Here is an 18,657-nt window from a genome sequence, read left to right as displayed (position 1 = left end):
GAACTCAATGTTAGCCTATGGGGAAGGTCCCCATAGGCTTTCCTAAGTTTTTTTGATCGAAGGATATTCCTTCGATCATTGGATTAAAATCCTTCGAATCGAACGATTTGAAGGATTTAATCGTTCGATCGAAGGAATAATCCTTCGATCGTACTATCTGCGCTAAATCCTTCGACTTCGATATTCGAAGTCGAAGGATTTTGATTCCCAGTCGAATATCGAGGGTTAATTAACCCTCGATATTCGACCCTTGGTGAATTGGCCCCTAAGTAATTTAGAATAAAATATAACTTAAAATATAACTCCTAGTTACTTCTACTTTAGATTGAGATCTATCCATCTGTCTGTCTACTGTATCTAATATTCTATCTATTTTAAGCAATCCTAACCAAACAAGAGAATTCTTTGGATCTGGCATCCTATGTTGCTCTTAAATATCCTAGGGCCTATTTCTCTTAAGCAATGTGCATAAAAAAGTTATTTAGTTCTCACTTTAAAACACCTGTGCAAAATAGGTGGGTAGGTCTGCTAAACATTTTTTGTGCAAAACTGTCTTAAAATTTGTGTGTGCAAGTTGAAAGCTTAGAAGTAACATTTGTGCCAAGGCATGGGCAATAGACACCACATGCAAATTCCAGGGGCAAAATGCAAAAACCGTACACTTTGCGCCTTTATTTCGCACTATGACCCACCATTGTAAATGAGCCTTTCTCTTATTTTTCCTATGCTTCTCATTAACTTTTCTTTTTCTTTAAAGGGGACCCGTCTCCCAAAAAAAAATTCCAACTCCTATTTTATCACATTAGTCAAGCAAATTGAACTTAAATTACACTATATAAATTATTTGAATCTTGTTTCCTTCAGTCTGGGGATTCATAATTATAACAAGCAGGCAGGAGCCATTTTGTGGACACTTGTTAAGACAAGCCTTGTATCATCTCAGAATCTTGTTTGTGCACCAGAATGGGGCATCTGATGTCCATCCCCATGCCCTGGTTACACAATTAAAAGGTAAAGAGAACGGGGGAATTTGTGGAGAGCAGTGACATCTAGTAAGTGCTGAATGGAAAGTGAAAGTAATTGTCTGCCCCGCCTCTATGCCACTGGCATAGAGGAGGGGCAGACAATATTTGATTGACAGCTGAGATTTTTAAATGAGCTGACAACAGCTATGAATGCTTTAATAAAAAATAGAAATCGGATTTCATGCTTAATTTGAAAAGGACTTTTATTATACAGATTTTTGTGTCTGGGTGACAGGTCCACTTTAAGGAGAACTACACAAGTGTGGATGTGCTTTTGAAAAAAATGTTTGCTGACAGGCTTAGAATAATTTAGATTTATTTTATATTTGCAATTTGTCATTAGAACTACAGTACATTAGTCTATGGTTTCCTTCAGTGAAGGCTGAAGGGCTAAATAGCTTTTAGTGTTATATGAAACCTAAATGCACTTTGCAGAGTTATTCAACTGAACTATTATATGTTTTGAAAACAATAGGGGGCAGATTCACTAACTTCGAGTGAAGGATTCGAATGAAAAAAATTCGAATTTCGAAGTATTTTTTGTGTACTTCGACCATCGAATTGGTTAAATTCGTTCGAATTCGAACGAAATCGAACGAATCGAAGTAAAAATCGTTCGACTATTCGACCATTCGATAGTCAAAGTACTTTCCCTTTAAAAAAAACTTCGACCCCCTACTTCGGCAGATAAAACCTACCGAAGTCAATGTTAGCCTATGGGGAAGGATTTTCCTTTGATCGTTGGATTAAAATCGTTCGAATCGTTCGATTCGAAGGATTTAATCGTTCGTTCGATCGAACGAAAAATCCTTCGATCGATCGATCGCAGGATTAGCGCTAAATCCTTCGACTTCGATATTCGAAGTCGAAGGATTTCAATTCGAGGGTCGAATTTCGAAGTATTTTTAACTTCGAAATTCGACCCTTAATGAATCTGCCCCTAGATGTTCTTACAAGCTTTTTAAGCAAACCAGCCATGTTTAGGACAGGTCATACAGTAAGAGATACTCAATTGAAAAGATGGTTTAGATAAACCATTTGAGGAACTGTTAATGCAAAGATAGGAAGGCAGGTTAGCAATATACAGTGACTATGATGAATTGTTTATTTCTAAACTCCTTCATACAAATGTTCTTTCAGGGGCATATCTACAGAGGAATCAGACCCTGCTGCTGCAGGGAGGCCCACGAGGTATAGGTGGCCCATGAAACCCTAATTAATTGGTCATTTTTAATATATATTGGTAAAACAGGACAATCTCTGCATATTTTGGTGGCCCTAAAATTAATTAGCTGTGGGGCCCAATAATATCTATTTACACCACTGGGGCAGATTTACTAAAGTGTCCGTCACTCTCCAGACTTCTTTCTCCAGAGTTTCCTTTGCCACCTTAGACCTGGCAAACTGATAAGATGAAGCTACGTACTCCTCAATCTTATGTTAGTGTTATCATAGCTTGTGTGCCAGAAAGTCATAAAAGTTCTAAAAAACACTGGTGTTTTTTCAAATTTTAAAGTGGGATTGCCTTCAAAAGTCCTAACTATTAAAGATTTTTGTGTTCATTTTGTGTTTTCCCTAACCATTTGAGTGGCATGCCACATTTGTTTTAGTGTGGGCTCGTGTCTAGTGCATTAGATGATCTCTTTTGTCTTTATTATGCTTCCTGGGACATTTGTAATAATAAGTGGCCACTTCAAGCTTGCATTTGCACCAATATCTCTCATAAAGATGTCTATATGACCTACATGTACCCCCCCTATTCAAATTCATGTAGAAGTCAATGGCAGATGTCCCGTTTCCATCCTGATCCGTGCTGGGTTTCGTTCAATAATAGAAAGATTTCATGGTTTTCGGGGGTCAAATCCAAAAAAGTCACAGTTTTCAGCAACAAATCTGAAAAAGGTATATGATTTAGATTTTTTTCCCACACAAGAAATTTTCTGAAAAATAAATGGGGGGAAAAGTCTGTGCGTATCTGGTTGGAGTAGTTTTCATAAAATAGTGAGAACTTTTTGGATTTAGATAAATAACCCCCTTAATAAACTGCCAAAGCAATGAATGGAATTTACAGTTCAACACACACTGTATAGTTATATATATATATATATAGAATTGTTTTAGGACTTTAAAGGTAGATGGTCTGTCCAATAAATATATTTCTAGTAATCCCTTGTCATTTGTTAGAAATAATGAGAGGACTAAGATAATTTTCTGTTCTGTAGCAATACACTTTCTTTCTTCTCGTATTAATGGATGCATATATTATCAGGATAATCACACTGTGTTGTGATTAATACACCACGAGGTGCTCTGTTATACACCCAAATATCCATTTTTATATATTTTATTAAAATTACAAAATATTCAGTAATACAGGTTAAACATATTTAATACAGAATACTGTAACAGGTGGATACCATTCAAATACTCAGCAAAAAGAAATCCGATTTAATGGCACAGCTTGATAACCTGCTGTGCTTCTGCCACCAACTGACAGATGTTATTGTTTAAAATTAATTTCCAATTTAAATAAATTTTTATTAAAATTAAGAAACATCCTACTAAAATGTTAAATATGTTCTAAATATCTAATCATTTTACATCAAAGTTGATCTATTTAATCAAAGGATTATAATTTACTCAACATGAATGAAAATAAGCAAGCAATGAGAATTTGAAAGTAGCACTATTGTTACAGTTATTAGTAGAACTTTCAAGTTAGCTCATATAATGTTGTTTTTTCTGGCAATAAATTCCAAAATCTCTGATAGTAAAGCTTGTATGTACACAGTGGAGCCAGTTGTAGTTGCAAGTTGTAGTTAACTAGAAATTATTTCTAGTAATATAATTTTTAAATATTTTTTTTCAGCAGGGCCCTCAAAGGAAATGATGAAAGCTATTACAAGCCAGCTACAAGTAGCAGTTATAAATCAATCAGTTGTGCAGTAAAACATAGAGAGGGTCTCCACACAGTGAAAATAATTACTCACCACATTAAGGAAGTGACCCAGGTGCACCGCCCTGAGCCCTCAGCATGGGGAGCGGACAACCGAAAAGATAAATCTGGAGCAGGCACTCAAATGAAGGCAATCTTTCACCAAATAGTCAAAGCAAAGTAAAAGTTTATTGTGTCCTACGCCTTACGCGTTTCGTGTCTTCAATACTTAATCATAGGCACTATAATTCAATCAGTGTAAAAAATAATTTAAATTAGTTTACAAGTAAGCCTTTTTTAAACTTCATAATGAAATAAGCATTTATATCAAGACCAATCTGGCTATATATCTGTCCACTCATCTGACCTTCTTCTTCTAAACCTCCTGTGTGTACATGAAGTATGTGCAGTTGTTGCAGCTGTTTTTGATTCTAAATACACATATAGATTTAGAAACACTGAGTAACTGGCTGTTGTTAGGGAGGGTTTTAAAAGTAGGATATTGAGGTTCATTTTGATGGAACTATGTGCTGACACCTGCATTGGAGAATCCTAGACTATAGCAGGAGGGCAGTTAAGACAATCTAACATTGTTTTAAATCTATTTACTGTATGGATAACCAACCAAATATTGGGACTCAAAAGTGGACCTGAACAGACGATTTCTAAAATCTAACTCACAGAAACAAACTATATATAACTATAAGTAATCCAAACTAACACAGAATATGATATTGATATAAATGTACATTTTCTTTTAAAATAATTCCCCACCTAAAGGTAACTTTTTGTTTTACAAATTTAGGAAAGATGCATTTTCCAGAAAACCCCAGGTCCCAAGCATTCCGATAATTGATACCATACCTGTATATGATTATAAAATTGCTATGCATTTGCAGTTCTATGGCATGCACAAAACAGTTCATAACAGGCTAAAATATCTCTCCACTCTTGTGTTTTAAATAAAATACTTTTATATTACTAATCCTGTTGTAATAGTCATGTCTGTATTTTATGAAAATTTTTGCATTTCACATTGACAAATGCTATAGGATGAATATACAAAGTTCAGGGTTATAATATACCTTTATTTCACATTTATTGATAGGCAGGTCTACAACGCTGGTGGGAACGGGAAATTTCTGTCAATGGAATCTTTAAAAAAGGCGAGTTAATGACAAATAATCTTACTGAGCTGGTGAGACCAGAACCCTATGAAGTTCGTCTTACACCTATAAATAGATTTGGAGAAGGGGACTCAGCTATACGGATAATTAAATATAGTGGTAAGTAGAGCTAATTTTCAGCACTACACTGATGGCATATAGAAGACATTCCATTTTATTGAAATATCTGGCCCATACTTTGTCAACATTTCTTCAGTTAATGTCATTTTGATGCACTATAGCAACCATGAAATTTTTTTTAGAACATTATGAAAATGAATGTATATTAATTTATTATATTTGCCAGCATCTTCACATTGTGACTATAGATGAAAAAAAATCATTTAAAAACACAGTTTTATTTTTGATATTTTTGCCTGTAGTTTTACAAAACAAAGTTAAAAAATTTTTTAAGATACATTGTACAAAATGTAAATGCCTCAATCTATATCATTATCTTAAAATTCTGAATGAAACTTTCACAGAAAAATTAATTTTTAACAAGAAAATTATGAAAATATTTTTAAAATAAGCATGGGTATGATGGGTATGATTAAAAATAAATCTAAAAAAAACCCCATGAATTTAAGCAGAGATCTCACTGCTGGGAAGTTAATATTTAGCTGTTAGTAAGTACCTACTATTTCCCATTTCTATAGCCTTCATCTTTAAGTAGACAGCTAAATGGATGCCCAGCCAGATTCCATTTCTCAGAAAAGTCTAAGTTTCTGTTACATATGCCCTTGAAAATATTAAATTATTCTATCGTCCTTCACAATGTTCTGACTTTATGAACTGTACTTGTATTAGTCATGCAGTTCACAACTGTTTCCAGACTGGCTGATATGTTGGCACCACCAGTACTTTTTCCCCCAAGTAGTAATGTCTAAGGTTTTCACTAGAATTCATGAAAATTGACATAACTCTTAACATAATGGGCCTATTTATTATGTTGTGTAAAAAAAGGAACCAAAATTTACCGCACATGTATTGCTTCGTATAAAATGCATACTTATCAAGCATTTTACAGATTTATGTCAAACATATCATTGTAACCGTAAGCAGTCGCTTGAAAATGCTATGGGAAAATTTGGTGATTATCAAGTGGGGTTTTATGTGGCTAACCCTCCAACTACTTCCTGTGGAACTGACTTGCCTCTTAAATTGACAGAGTACAAACCTTGATACATTCACTATTTATTTTGCACACCTTTTTTCACAATTTTTCTGCTAGATACTGTTTACACATCATAATAAATAAACCCATACCAGTTCAAACCCCATATTAGATGATTTTCCAACATACGTATCAATACTTTTTCACTACAATTTACATATGCCTTACATCAGAATGTTCTTAACTATGTGTCTTGCCTAAGGTTCCAATATTCTCAGGCTTACTGGTCCTAAACTTCCTTGTCATTTTTCATTGATTTCCTGTAAATTTATAATCCTCTTATAGCAAGCTAGCCAGGGATACAGACTAATACCTCAATGGCATGAACACTACATTCTTGTTTGTTTGTATAGGAAGTTGCCAATAATCAAATAACCCACAAATATCATTAATAGTGATGAGCAAATTTGTCGGCCAGCCAAGAATTCATGGCAAAATTTTGAATTTTGCCATGTGCACATTTTTCGCAAAATCGAGCCGAAAATTCACCACGGAGAAAAAACACCCAGAATAAAAAAAAGTCACCATAACTAAAAACACCCATAGACTTTAATGCATTATGGCAAAAGTCCGCCATAAGAAAAAAAAACACCCTTTGACTTTAATGCATTAGGACAAAAAAAGTTGCCAAAAGAGAAAATACCTATTGACTTAAATGCATTTGGAGTGTAAAAAATTGTTGTGCGCGTAAAATATTTCACATGTAAAAATGCCTATTGACTTTAATGTTTTCCGTAAAATTTTCAGCTTTCATGATTTTTTTGGTGGAGCAAAACGGGACAGATCCACTCATTGCTGATCATTAAGAAGAATAACATTTTAACCTTTCAGATAATCTGCCTAGAGTGATATTATACAATCATTTAATCATAATTAAAGCCTATTCTAAACAAAATTTTTCAGAAAAATGTTTGGTAAATTGAAATATTCTGTAAAATCATTCTATAATATTGGCATTTCTCCCAGCAGGTTACTCTACCGATTACAGTCTGATTGCATTAGTTGCACAAGTGTGCTTGAATCATACAAAGTGCTTGGTCATAATCATATCCAATGACCATCCATACTGCAGTTAGCCAGCTCAGACTGTAGGACCAAAGTACTAACAAATGCAGCATTGTCAAATTCTGAATTGGATTGCATAGTGTTTTTATGCTTGTGACTTTATTAGATGGATGTAGCCTGGCTTGTGTTCTACATGGTCTACTAAAAACTGTATATCCATTTGGTAATATGATCTTGACAGTATATGATAGTATGTGTGTCTAATGTTCTTTTTCTCGTTCTCTCTCTCTTTATGCAGCTCCAATGAATCCACATTTACGTAAGTAGTTCAAAACATTATATTCATATAAGAATTATGTTTATGTGTGTTCATGCAATGCATTTAGAACTAGTCTCCATCTAGTTCAAAGGTGTAGGCAATAAAGACCACCCCCCACATAAAAAATCTTCAGGGGGGCCCACCCACATCATTAGCTCAGTGCAACTCATCCCCGCCCCTTCTAGCCCCATTCAGATTTTTGTTGTGTACATGTTTGTAGCAGGCACTAGTAAAGGGAATACCATACAGCAATCCCAACAGACTGGGCCCCTCTGCCCCCACAAAGCCACATGGTCTGCTGAGTTATACTTTTGTTCATAACTTTAATTAGTTTGATTTGTATTTTTGGGTTTATTTTATATTACTAAATATCTATGAAAAGCAGTTAAAGCTCTTCAAAGAAGAGATTTGCAAGTGACAACCAAGCCACTATGCTAAATTATAATCTCCATACTCATTTGATGCCTGCGCTTCTATTTATCATCAGTCCTTGAGCATGAGGGAATTGCATTAATTTGTGAAGTGGAAACAATCTCTTCACTTACCATTTTAAGGAGATAAATTACACTTGTAAGATCTCTTTAGTCTAAGGGGGCTATTTAATAAACTCCAAATGCAAAAATCCTGAAAAATTTGTGATTTCTTTTTTTTTAAATCGGACTTTTAAAAAATCAATTTTTTTTTGCAATTTATTAAACCCCAAGGATGGAAAAGTCCAAATCAGTGGGTACAAGCCATTCTGCCATGCTGATTTCAGAGAACCCTATATGACACAGACCAAAGGGGCAGATCATTTAACCCAGTAAGTAACTTTAAGAACATCGTTGGAGAAGATTCCACAAATTACAATAATGCATCGATCCAGAAGAGCACTGTTTCTTCCATTTTACAATGACCTCCACTTTGACATTCAGTTCACATCAGTGCCGGGACTTTCTGGCCAGGCACCGCAAGCAAACCCAGCACGTTGCGTCGCCCCCTCTGCCCCGCTGCATACGACTGTGCACCAGAATGAGCGCACTTCCATGCAAATGAGCGTGTGCTCGACCGCGCACAATCGAGCATGCACAGATAGGGAACTCATCCGCAGGAACTCGCTTGGCCCCATCAGGGAGGTTATAGTGCCGGACTAGGGATAGGCAACAAGTAAAGTACATGCATGGCGCCCCCCAAAGGTTTATGCCCTAGGCAAGTGCCTCTTCTGCCTACCCCTAGTTCCGGCCCTGGTTCACATGGCCTTCCTCTCAAAGGAAGTTTTATAAAATTAAAAATAAAATTATAAATGTATAGCATTCATTTACCTTTCTTAATGTTTTGATTGACATACAATAAAGAGACTGGTGCTCATTTAAAAACTTAGCTCAGGGTAGATTGGATTGCACAGTGAATATATCTGCCCTGTGCATGATTATATTTATAAAGCTGGATAAGAGTGTGCAAACAGAATTGTTTTGCTTTGCAGATGTCCATAATTGCTTTTTAAATATGGCAAGAATAGCAAATTGTGAAAATGCACAGTCTGCATTTGTGGCGGAGAAAATAATCGAAAAACAGTTTCACAAATTGCAAATTTAAGTGACTGTCAACGTTATTTGCACACACAACAACCTCGCAAACACCTTTCTCATATGCGAAAATTTATGCGCAAAAACAGGCGCAGCTGTGTAATATTTTAGTGTTCAGGAAAAACCATGGGCAATACAACCATTTGTGAATAAATATGTGCTGCGCAAATTTTATAAATGATCCCCAATGGGTAGCGTGTAAAAAACTGTAAGTTTAAATTATGCTACAGATCAATGATAATAATTCTAGTAACAACATTATAAGCTACTAGTATCCCTGCACTAATTTGTTTGCAGTGTGACATATTTCATATGCATTGTTTCATAGAATACCAATAACTTAGACCCATTACATGTCTTCATGACATATTGCTTCACTTAGGAGTTACTGTATTTCTTGAGAAGAAGTGGATATGAGCCTGCAGGGAAAAGTGTGAAATTTTCTGACCAGATCTTTTTGTCTGAGAACAAAAGTTCATACCTTGCCATTTGTAGCTACAGTATTTTATGTATTGCCTTACTTTTGAAAATTAGCACAATTTCTCTTCCAGAAAAAAGTTCACTTAAATATGAACACTTTTATATAAACTTTTCAGCTCAATATATACATAAATTTACTTTAACATTTTCAGGCTAAAGGTTCCTTTGACTGCTGTGAAATGTTGATAAGTAAGCTGAGTACTCAACAGAATATTTACAGTAACTAGCAAATTAAGAACAACAAAATATATATGTGAAATTCCTAACAATCAGTAATTAATGTTATTGAAAATGACTTAAATACTTAAAGGAGAATTACCAATTGGGAAAAAATATATCACTAACATTTCTTTTAAAGGCTGGAGAAACACATTTTATAATTATATGATTCTATCTGATGTAGGGATGTAGGATGTAGGGTTCTGAGATAAGAGAACAAAGAGATTTAAAAAACTGACATTGTACCGATGTGTCCAAAATATACAGGGTTGCCTATCATTTTTATACACCACTGATTTCAAGTAAAGTAAACGTTCACAACCAAACAGAGAAACATGAGATCATATAGAACAAAAAAAGCAATATTGGTAATACCTAATATTTGTAGCAATTTAAGTTGGTGTTTTCAAAAACGAATATAAGTTAAAAAAACTTTAAGACATGCACATCGCATACTATTTAATAACCTTATAATCTAGACTTCACCAAATGCTCTGATTTAAAAATAGCGAGAAACAAAATCATCAGGATCCAACTTCAACCAACCGAATTCATCCATAAACAGAATTATGACATTAAACAGCTGCAATCTTACAGAGGGAGCCAAAGCTCCTCAGAAATCTATTTTCAGTACAGCTTTTGGCTTTCTGAGTGCAATTTGAGTGACATGGCTCAAGGTTAACTAAATACATTAAGGGGGTTATTTATCAAGGTCCGAATTTATCTCAATATGGGCTGCTACAAACTCAGATCTAACCCGCTCGGGTTTTTAATGCTTATTTATTATTACATTTTCCCGATAATTACCTTTGCAGGGAAAAGCTCAGTTTTTCACGATTTTTTCTGAGTTTTCACCTAATAGCTCCGAAAACATAGTGAAATTGCCCGAAACCCCTGACACAACTAAAATAAATGGGACTGTTCCCATTGACTTTTATGCAACCTCAACAGGTTTGAGATGCCGTGTTTTTATATTCAGGATTTTTGGCTTTTTAGCCCTCGGGGTTTAACAAATTCCGAAAAATTTGTGATTTTTTTTTTAAGCCTATTATAACACAAAAATCACAAATTTTTCGGATTTCTGGGAATTTTGGGTATTCGGAGGTTAGTAAATAACCCCTTCGGGTTTAATGTTGCTACACAATATGCTAAAACATACACCTGATCCATTTTCACAAAGAAAAGTAAATTCAACTGGCATGCAACAGTCTTGCTTTTGCTCCTTCCCCAAACTGTTAATTGCTTGCCATTCCTAGAAAACTACCAGGAACTAAAAAATGGTTATAATGTATCCAGGAAATAAATGTAAATAAAATTATTTGTACTTGATTTTGGGTGCATTTTTGGGTGCAGCCTTGGACCCAAATTTTTATGGAAAAAAACCTGAATTTTTATAGGTAAGAAATTCAAATTTATTATGCTCCAAAGCAGCTAAATATCCAAATATTTAGCCTCTAAAACCTTTCAAAGTCATGTAAAAGTCAATGGCTGATGACCTTCATGATTCTCAATCATTTCAGGGTGGTTGACTCTGGTTTTCATTCGATAATCCGATACATTCGAGTTTTTCAGGTGATAGTTCAATAAAATGGAGTTTTCTGAACAACAATTTGTGGCACAATGTTGAGACTTTTCCCACACGAACAATTTTTTACTTCACCAAGTAAAAGTTGTCGAGGTGCTATAAAAGTTAATGGGACCTGCACTGATCTTACTGGACTACTTTTAATCAAATTGGACTTTTAGGGGCAGATTTATCAAAAGTCGAATTTCGAGTTCATGAGAGTTTGTAAAAACTCCCATAAACTCCTACGAAGTCCCATGAAATTTAAAAAAAAAATAACTGATCGAAATTTTTCAGAATAACCTCATTTTTTCAAACTCGGGTGAATAGGATTGACCCGCAAAATCAAATTGAATTCAATTCACGTTTTTTTCATCAAAAAAACTTTTTCAGGATGTCTCCAAACAACTCCAAATTAATTCCAGGACGTCCCCCATAGAATAAAAAAGCAATTAGGCAGGTTTAAGGTGGCGAATAGTTTGAATTCTTAAAGGGCCAGTACATAATACATTTCAAAATTTAAAGTTTTTTAAAAACTCAAATAGAATTCTAACTATTCCCTAGTCAAATTACAACTAAATAAACTCAAAAATTAGAAATTTTTAATTCAGAATGCAAATTCGAAATTAGAATTTTCACTTTGACCCTTGATAAATCTGCCCCTAGGAGTTTTTCAGATTTTTTGCTAGGAATTGTCTGAAAAACTCAGTATTCCTATTTTATAGAGCATCATTCAGTGTTTTTTTTTCATTTGCAGTTTTTATATTCTGATCTTTTAATAGCGATGGGCGAATAAATTCGCCAGACGGAAATTTGCAGTGAACTTCTGCATTTCACCATGGTGAATAAATTCACAGCTTCAAAAAATTTTGGACATGCGTCGGAAAAGTCAATTGCGTCCAAGCGCAGCGTGTCAACATTATTTGGACGCACATTGACTTTGACGCTAGCATCTAAATTGATTTTGACTGATTAAAGACCACAACGACTCCCTTGCAAAGTCTGAGACCAAATTGCTTTTGCAAATGTTTGCAGTGTATGTAATAAAATTTTGCAATTGCAAACCATTTTTCTTGTATGCTACATATAGCAGTGTTCTAAAAAATTTAAACATTGGCAGAAATAGTAGCAGAATAAGAAGGCACACAACCATACAAAATATAAATGAAGACCAGTTAAAAAGGTACATTTTATTAATTGTGTTATTACTTTCGCTATTAGGGGGCATATTTTTCATGGGTTTTTTGAACTCCCATAACTTCGAAATTCGAATAAAAAATACCAATAGAAATTTATTTAAAAAAATCTAAGTTTTTAACTTTGGGTGAATAGGCTGTATTGGAATCATTCGAATAGAAGTTTTAGTGCATTCGTTCGAATTCAAATCAAATTATTTGTCCCAAACAACTTTTCTTTTTCAAAGTCCAGCAAATGACTCCAAATAGGTTCTAGGAGGGCCCCATAGGCTAAAAAAGCTATTCGGTAATTTTTATATGGTGAGTGGTCGAAGTCGAAGATTTCAAGAGACAGTACATTTTTTTCAAATTCAAATCGAATTTTGTTTAAAATTATTTTTATTGTTTTTCCAAGTTAAACAAGCAGAAACTTTGACAAAAGATGAAGGCTGAACAATGAAGCTCATTCAGTTATAAAACAGTAGATGGAGCCATCTTGATTGTTCAAGAGATTAAATCGAGTTTTGCATATATTTCATATAAGATTTTATAACTAAAATGCCACAGGAAAAACACCTGTGCTTTTTATACTATGCACCAATGTGTAGTCTGTCTACAAATTTACGTTTTTTGCTGCACAAAAATTACATTATAGTTTGTATAATGGGCAATATTGCAATGAGAAAACAGAAAATAAAAAGCGTAAATTGCGAAAGAAAGATGATGAAAAAAACAATAATGTGTACTTTGTGACAGATTATAGTTGCGAAGCAAGGGACATTAAGAAAATAATTATGAAGCATTGGGATTTGATAAGATCGGACCCTGTAATACAAATAGGGAAACCTCAGTTTACATATAGGAAAAATCGATCAATAGCAGGATACATATCTCCAAGTATGCTTCCAGATAAAAAACAACAGAATGCATCTGGTTGGCTTAAGCAATATGGTACGTATAAATGTGGAGCACGGGTATGTAAAGCCTGTGACTACATTAATGTCTCAAAAAAATTTAAAAGTACAGCAACAGGCAAGGAATATGAATGTAGAACCTACGTGAACTGTCGAACTAACAATGTAATCTACCTAGCTACTTGCAAATGTGGATGTCAATATGTGGGGAGGACGATGCGTAGAATGAAAGATAGGATTCTAGAACACCTGGCGTGTGTAGGAAGGAAAGATATTTCATCAGCAATAGCAGACCATTTAATAAAAGTACATAATGGGAATATGAAATATATTTCATTTCAGGGTAAAGAACAAGTCAGTCTAGGAAAAAGGAAAGGAGATATAGAGAAATTGATAAATAAAAGAGAGGTGTGGTGGATGTTCACCTTGGAAACGGAGAGACCAATAGGTCTGAATAAAGATTGGGATATAATGTATTATCTAGACAAGTAGAGGTATAAAGATGGATGCACTAATTGGAACAAAATATGTAAAACTAAAAATAGAGAGATATGAAAAGATTTAAGGAGGTATTTAGGGAATATATACACTAAAGTATATGTATTATGTAGATACTATGATGAGTGTATAAAAGAACTATCCCTCTAGATGAAAATTGTGAATGTACTTATTATTATAACCACTGCTTTTTAAATAATTGTTTTTAAATATGAAAATAAATGAAGCAAAGGGTGACATGCTGAGATATAGAAGATATGTATAGTTGAACATACTCCCCTTTAAATATCCCTTTAAGATTTTTTGTTAAGGTGTGGGGTGTCTATAAAGCTGTGTGTTGTGATTGAAATGATATACTCTGAGGAAGTGCCTGCTAGTAAGGGCACGAAATGCGTCAGTGGTGTGTTATATGCACTGTGCCAATGCTGACAACCTTTTAAATATGAATAAATAAAGGATGTGAAGAATTTTAAACGTATCCAGAATGTGTCCGTGAATCAAGTCCGTTTGTAGTGAGAGAGTTGAAGGAATCCAATGCCAGGATGTGGGACTGGAGGTCACGTGAGTAGCCTGGACGAATGGGGAGCTCCACACTCGCAGCGAGAAAGTTTAATATTGCAATGAGATAAACTTTTTTCAAATGTTTTTTTGGGAATTCGCTATCCATTTATGAAATAAGACAAGCACGCAAAGCATTTACTTGTATGTATTTTCCTCTTGATATAGCCATGTAGGTACATGAAAAACAGTGGGTAGAAACCAAACTATTGAAAGATTGTTGGAAAAGGAACAATGGACCTAGCTTGATATAAATGGATAAAGAGTTAGTCATTATTTGCATAGCTCACAGAGTTAGTTCATAATTATTTGTGTTACAACTGATGCATGTGTTTGTAAGAAATTCAGATGAAGGTGACTGTTGTTGCAAGAACAGAAACAAGTAATATTCCATAAGAAAAAAATATCATGGTGTGTAATGGTATATAATTGTCTTATATATATTGTTTTAATATTACTGGAAGTCTGTGTCACAGTCCTGTTGAGCTTCAACTGATGGTCTATATTTAGACTCTTATAAAAGCTCTTAACTCAGCTGGAGCTTGTAATCTAATATTATAAGGAATCCGTTCTGATATAGCTAAGTTGGAAAGACATATACAGGCATGCATACTTAAGGCAACAGTGCCTAAGGTACAGTATGTGTGGCCTGCTGTAAGAATGAAATAAACCTTATAGAAATCAATATGTGTTAAACCAAGGGCAATGGAGATGGAGTTGGGGCCAGGGAATCATAGATTAATGTAATGCACATCACAAATAACTTTCTCTCTTAGTCAGTAATGTATTACATTTTGATTTATGAGCTAATTAGTAACATTATCAACAGATTTTACTACATATATTGAGTGCTTCTTACCCTTAATACTTGCTACTAGGACTTAATTGTCACATTTTCATTCCTTGAGCATTGTGTTACAAAATAAAATCTTAGGTTTGGGGTGTTCGTTTCATAAATGAGTAAATGAAAATACAAATATTAGAAATATCAAACATGAAATTATGAACAGCTAGGACGTATGATATTTCTGTAACGGAATTCCTTAGTGTGGTGCAAGTAATTCATTTGATTTGATTCATTGCTGTCACTTGGCTTAATTATGGCATCAAGTGGGCATATTCATAATTTAAACATTTTAAGTAGATGTAGTGTTTCGTATATATGTCCAGCATTCGTTTTGTCATAATATCCTAAATAAAGAAGGCTGGAGAAACAAGATATTCATGGCTTTTGTTTATTACAGTATTATATAGTATAATACATATCTTTGCAGTAATTCCTGTAATGTATCATTTAAGTGTGTATATGGTGAGAGCATTTGGCCAATTAGGATAAATAATTGTACCTCTTCCAACTGTTTTCCATATGGATTAAATATTTGCAGTGTTAAGAGTTGCATACATGAATTTATTTTACTGTTTCAATGGCATTTTGGCAACAAAGGCATTTTCTCCCACTGGCCTCCTAAATTGTTTATAATCCTGAAAAAGGTAGCCATAAGCACTTCAGAGTAAATGGAATACCATAATTTGCCACCTAAACCGAGATATGTAGGTATTTTTATAAACCTTTAGGATACCATAAATGTATCTATTCATAAAATGTGAAGACTTGACTCTTCGTGGGTGTTTCCTACAGATCTGAAATTTCTTTATATTTGTAGTTCACCTGCCATAGTAGTCATTGTAAACTATAATTCACCCTTGTTGGGAAAAGGATTGTGAAGAGGACAATTCTTCCCACCAAAAATAACTGGAGACCACTTGTATTATTATTTTTACCCCTAGTGGCAAATAAAAAGACAATGGAAGTTGAATTGAAGTTTTTTCCACAAATCTTTATAAATTCATGGTTTTCCTATATTTCTAAAAAGCTCTAAAAATTTAAACTTTATTGTGAAAACCAATTTAAACTGTTGAGGTACTATAGAAGTCAATTGGAGCAGCACTGATGTTATTGAACCACTTTAATGGGTTTTTTTTCACTAGGAATTTTTAGAGGTTTTCAAGGTATTCGGATCTTTTAGCACATCATTCAGAGTTTTTTTCATTCACACTTTTTGTATTCGGTTATTTTAATAAATTTAATGACAATTGTTGTTTTAGAGTTTGTGAGTTTAGTTGTGGTTTCAAGAACCTCTAAAACAATTAAAATATGACCTTTAATAAATAAGCCTCTGAGAGTATGCTAGTTTTTAATTACATATGCAGTGCAAAAAAGACCATGGGTAAGCATAATATATGCATAGATAGATTTTGATCTATTACTCAAATGCAGAATTTATATGCAAATAACTTGTGAAAGAAATATTCAGTGAATGGTGAATTTTTAAATTTAAATACAGACTTTACTTTGCAGTTCTAATTTCAGTTTTCATTGCTTGGAAAAAAATAGCATCTAGTAACAAGAAATACATTAAGAGTTACTTAAGCCTAAATTATTTAGCTGACCATTGTTCTTTAATAATAACATGTACCCACCTCGAAGCCTACTAAAAAAACAAGCTCAGCCAATTATCTTTAAATGCACCTTCTACTCTCATACTATATGCATTTTTTTCTATGTCTTTAAAGAAGGCTGAGTGTGTAGCTGCATAGTAATGATGCTTGAAACAATGAAATGTAATTGAATTTGAAAGTAACTGGCTAATGGGGATAAAATACATGCTGGTAATTGAAATCACAGTCTAAATTGCACACTCTTGTGCACACCAAGACTTTCTAGACTAACAATAGGCCTTGATATGGCAAAAGGTAATTTTCTTTGTCATGTTTTTTCCAATTTCTCAAGAATTTATGAAACAAGAATTGAATTCATCCATAATTCATTAAATATAGGAGAAATCACATGAAGGCCAGGAAAAGTGATACTAAAAAGCCTTTAAACATTCAAAAGGCCATCAAATTACATTTTACATCCATACCCTATTCATTTTAGACATTTAGGACCAGATTCAATTTGTGAGAAAAATTTATGGTTTATAATGTAAGGAGGAGAAAACTTTTTCTCCAAATTCAGTTCCAGTTATTTCCCATAGACTTCAATAGAGTTTTTACAAGATAAACATTTAGATACGTTTTTCTGAACTGAATTGCATCTCAAATCAAATCTCATCCATGAGTTTTCATGCGATAAACTTTGTTCTCACTGAATTAAATCTGGCCCTTATTGGCAGGGCCGGATTTACATAGTGGGCACCCCTAGGCCCACTGCTGTTCGTCGCCCCTGTCCCCTCCCCTTTATTCGTGCAAATTTTCATAATCTGGACTGGAGCAATGGGGATTCTAGCACTGGAAATTAAAAAAATTATTGTACCCAGTGTTTTTGAACCAATGTGGGTGTGGTTGGGCAGCATGCCACCCCCCTAAAATCCTGGCACCCTAGGCCGGGCCTAGGTGGCCTTTCCACAAATCCGGGCCTGCTTATTGGGGAATGTAATATTGGTCACTAGCGCAAATATCATTTGCCTCTGCAAAAGTTTTGCCCTATTACAATGTGACAGATGAATTTTTATTTGCAAAGTTTTGCTCTTTGCAAATTGTATTACATTTCCCCATTAAAGGGGATGTCAAGTAAAAAAATTAAATTCCTTTAATGGGTCCATTGTCTAAAAATAAACCTATCGTCAATATTAAATCCATTAAAAATTCTGTTCCTTTTTCATAAAATCATGATTTTATGCGCTCCAGCTCCCCCTTCTCTCTATGCGCACAGATTTTAGCCTGCATAAATTCCTCAACACAGCGGGCCAGCCCGTGGCTGCTTTACTTCGAGATGAGAGATACTTCAGGTTCATTTATCTTTTCTTTCCTAAAGCTGACCTCAATGACAACTTCACTTGCTTTCACTGACACTACAGAACTCGGAGGAGGGGAGATTGTTTTTAAGTAAAGCAGCCACGGGCCAGCCCGCCATGTTGAGGAATTCATGCAGGCTGCAGTCCGTGCACATAGAGAGAAGGGGGAGCTGGAGCACAGAAAATCATGATTTTTATAAAAAGGGTACAGAATTCTTAATGGAAGTATATTGACGATAGGTTTATTTTTAGACAATGGA

General features: G+C 34.4%; 1 protein-coding gene across 2 annotated transcripts in view; it reads left to right on the top strand.

The window, feature by feature from the left end:
- mdga2.S (MAM domain containing glycosylphosphatidylinositol anchor 2 S homeolog) overlaps positions 1-18,657 on the top strand; it is a 326,548-nt gene that overhangs the window by 290,598 nt on the left and 17,293 nt on the right. For both annotated transcript variants that reach the window (XM_041574780.1, XM_041574779.1), the window contains exons 11-12: positions 5,069-5,246; positions 7,607-7,627. In XM_041574780.1, the coding sequence (XP_041430714.1) occupies positions 5,069-5,246; positions 7,607-7,627 (199 nt within the window). The remainder of the gene's footprint in view (positions 1-5,068; positions 5,247-7,606; positions 7,628-18,657) is intronic.

This window comes from Xenopus laevis, chromosome 8S (assembly GCF_017654675.1).
Source record: "Xenopus laevis strain J_2021 chromosome 8S, Xenopus_laevis_v10.1, whole genome shotgun sequence".
Lineage (NCBI taxonomy): Eukaryota > Metazoa > Chordata > Amphibia > Anura > Pipidae > Xenopus > Xenopus laevis.
The sequence above is the reverse complement of the archived record's forward strand: the minus strand, read 5'-3'. Positions and strand labels throughout refer to the sequence as shown.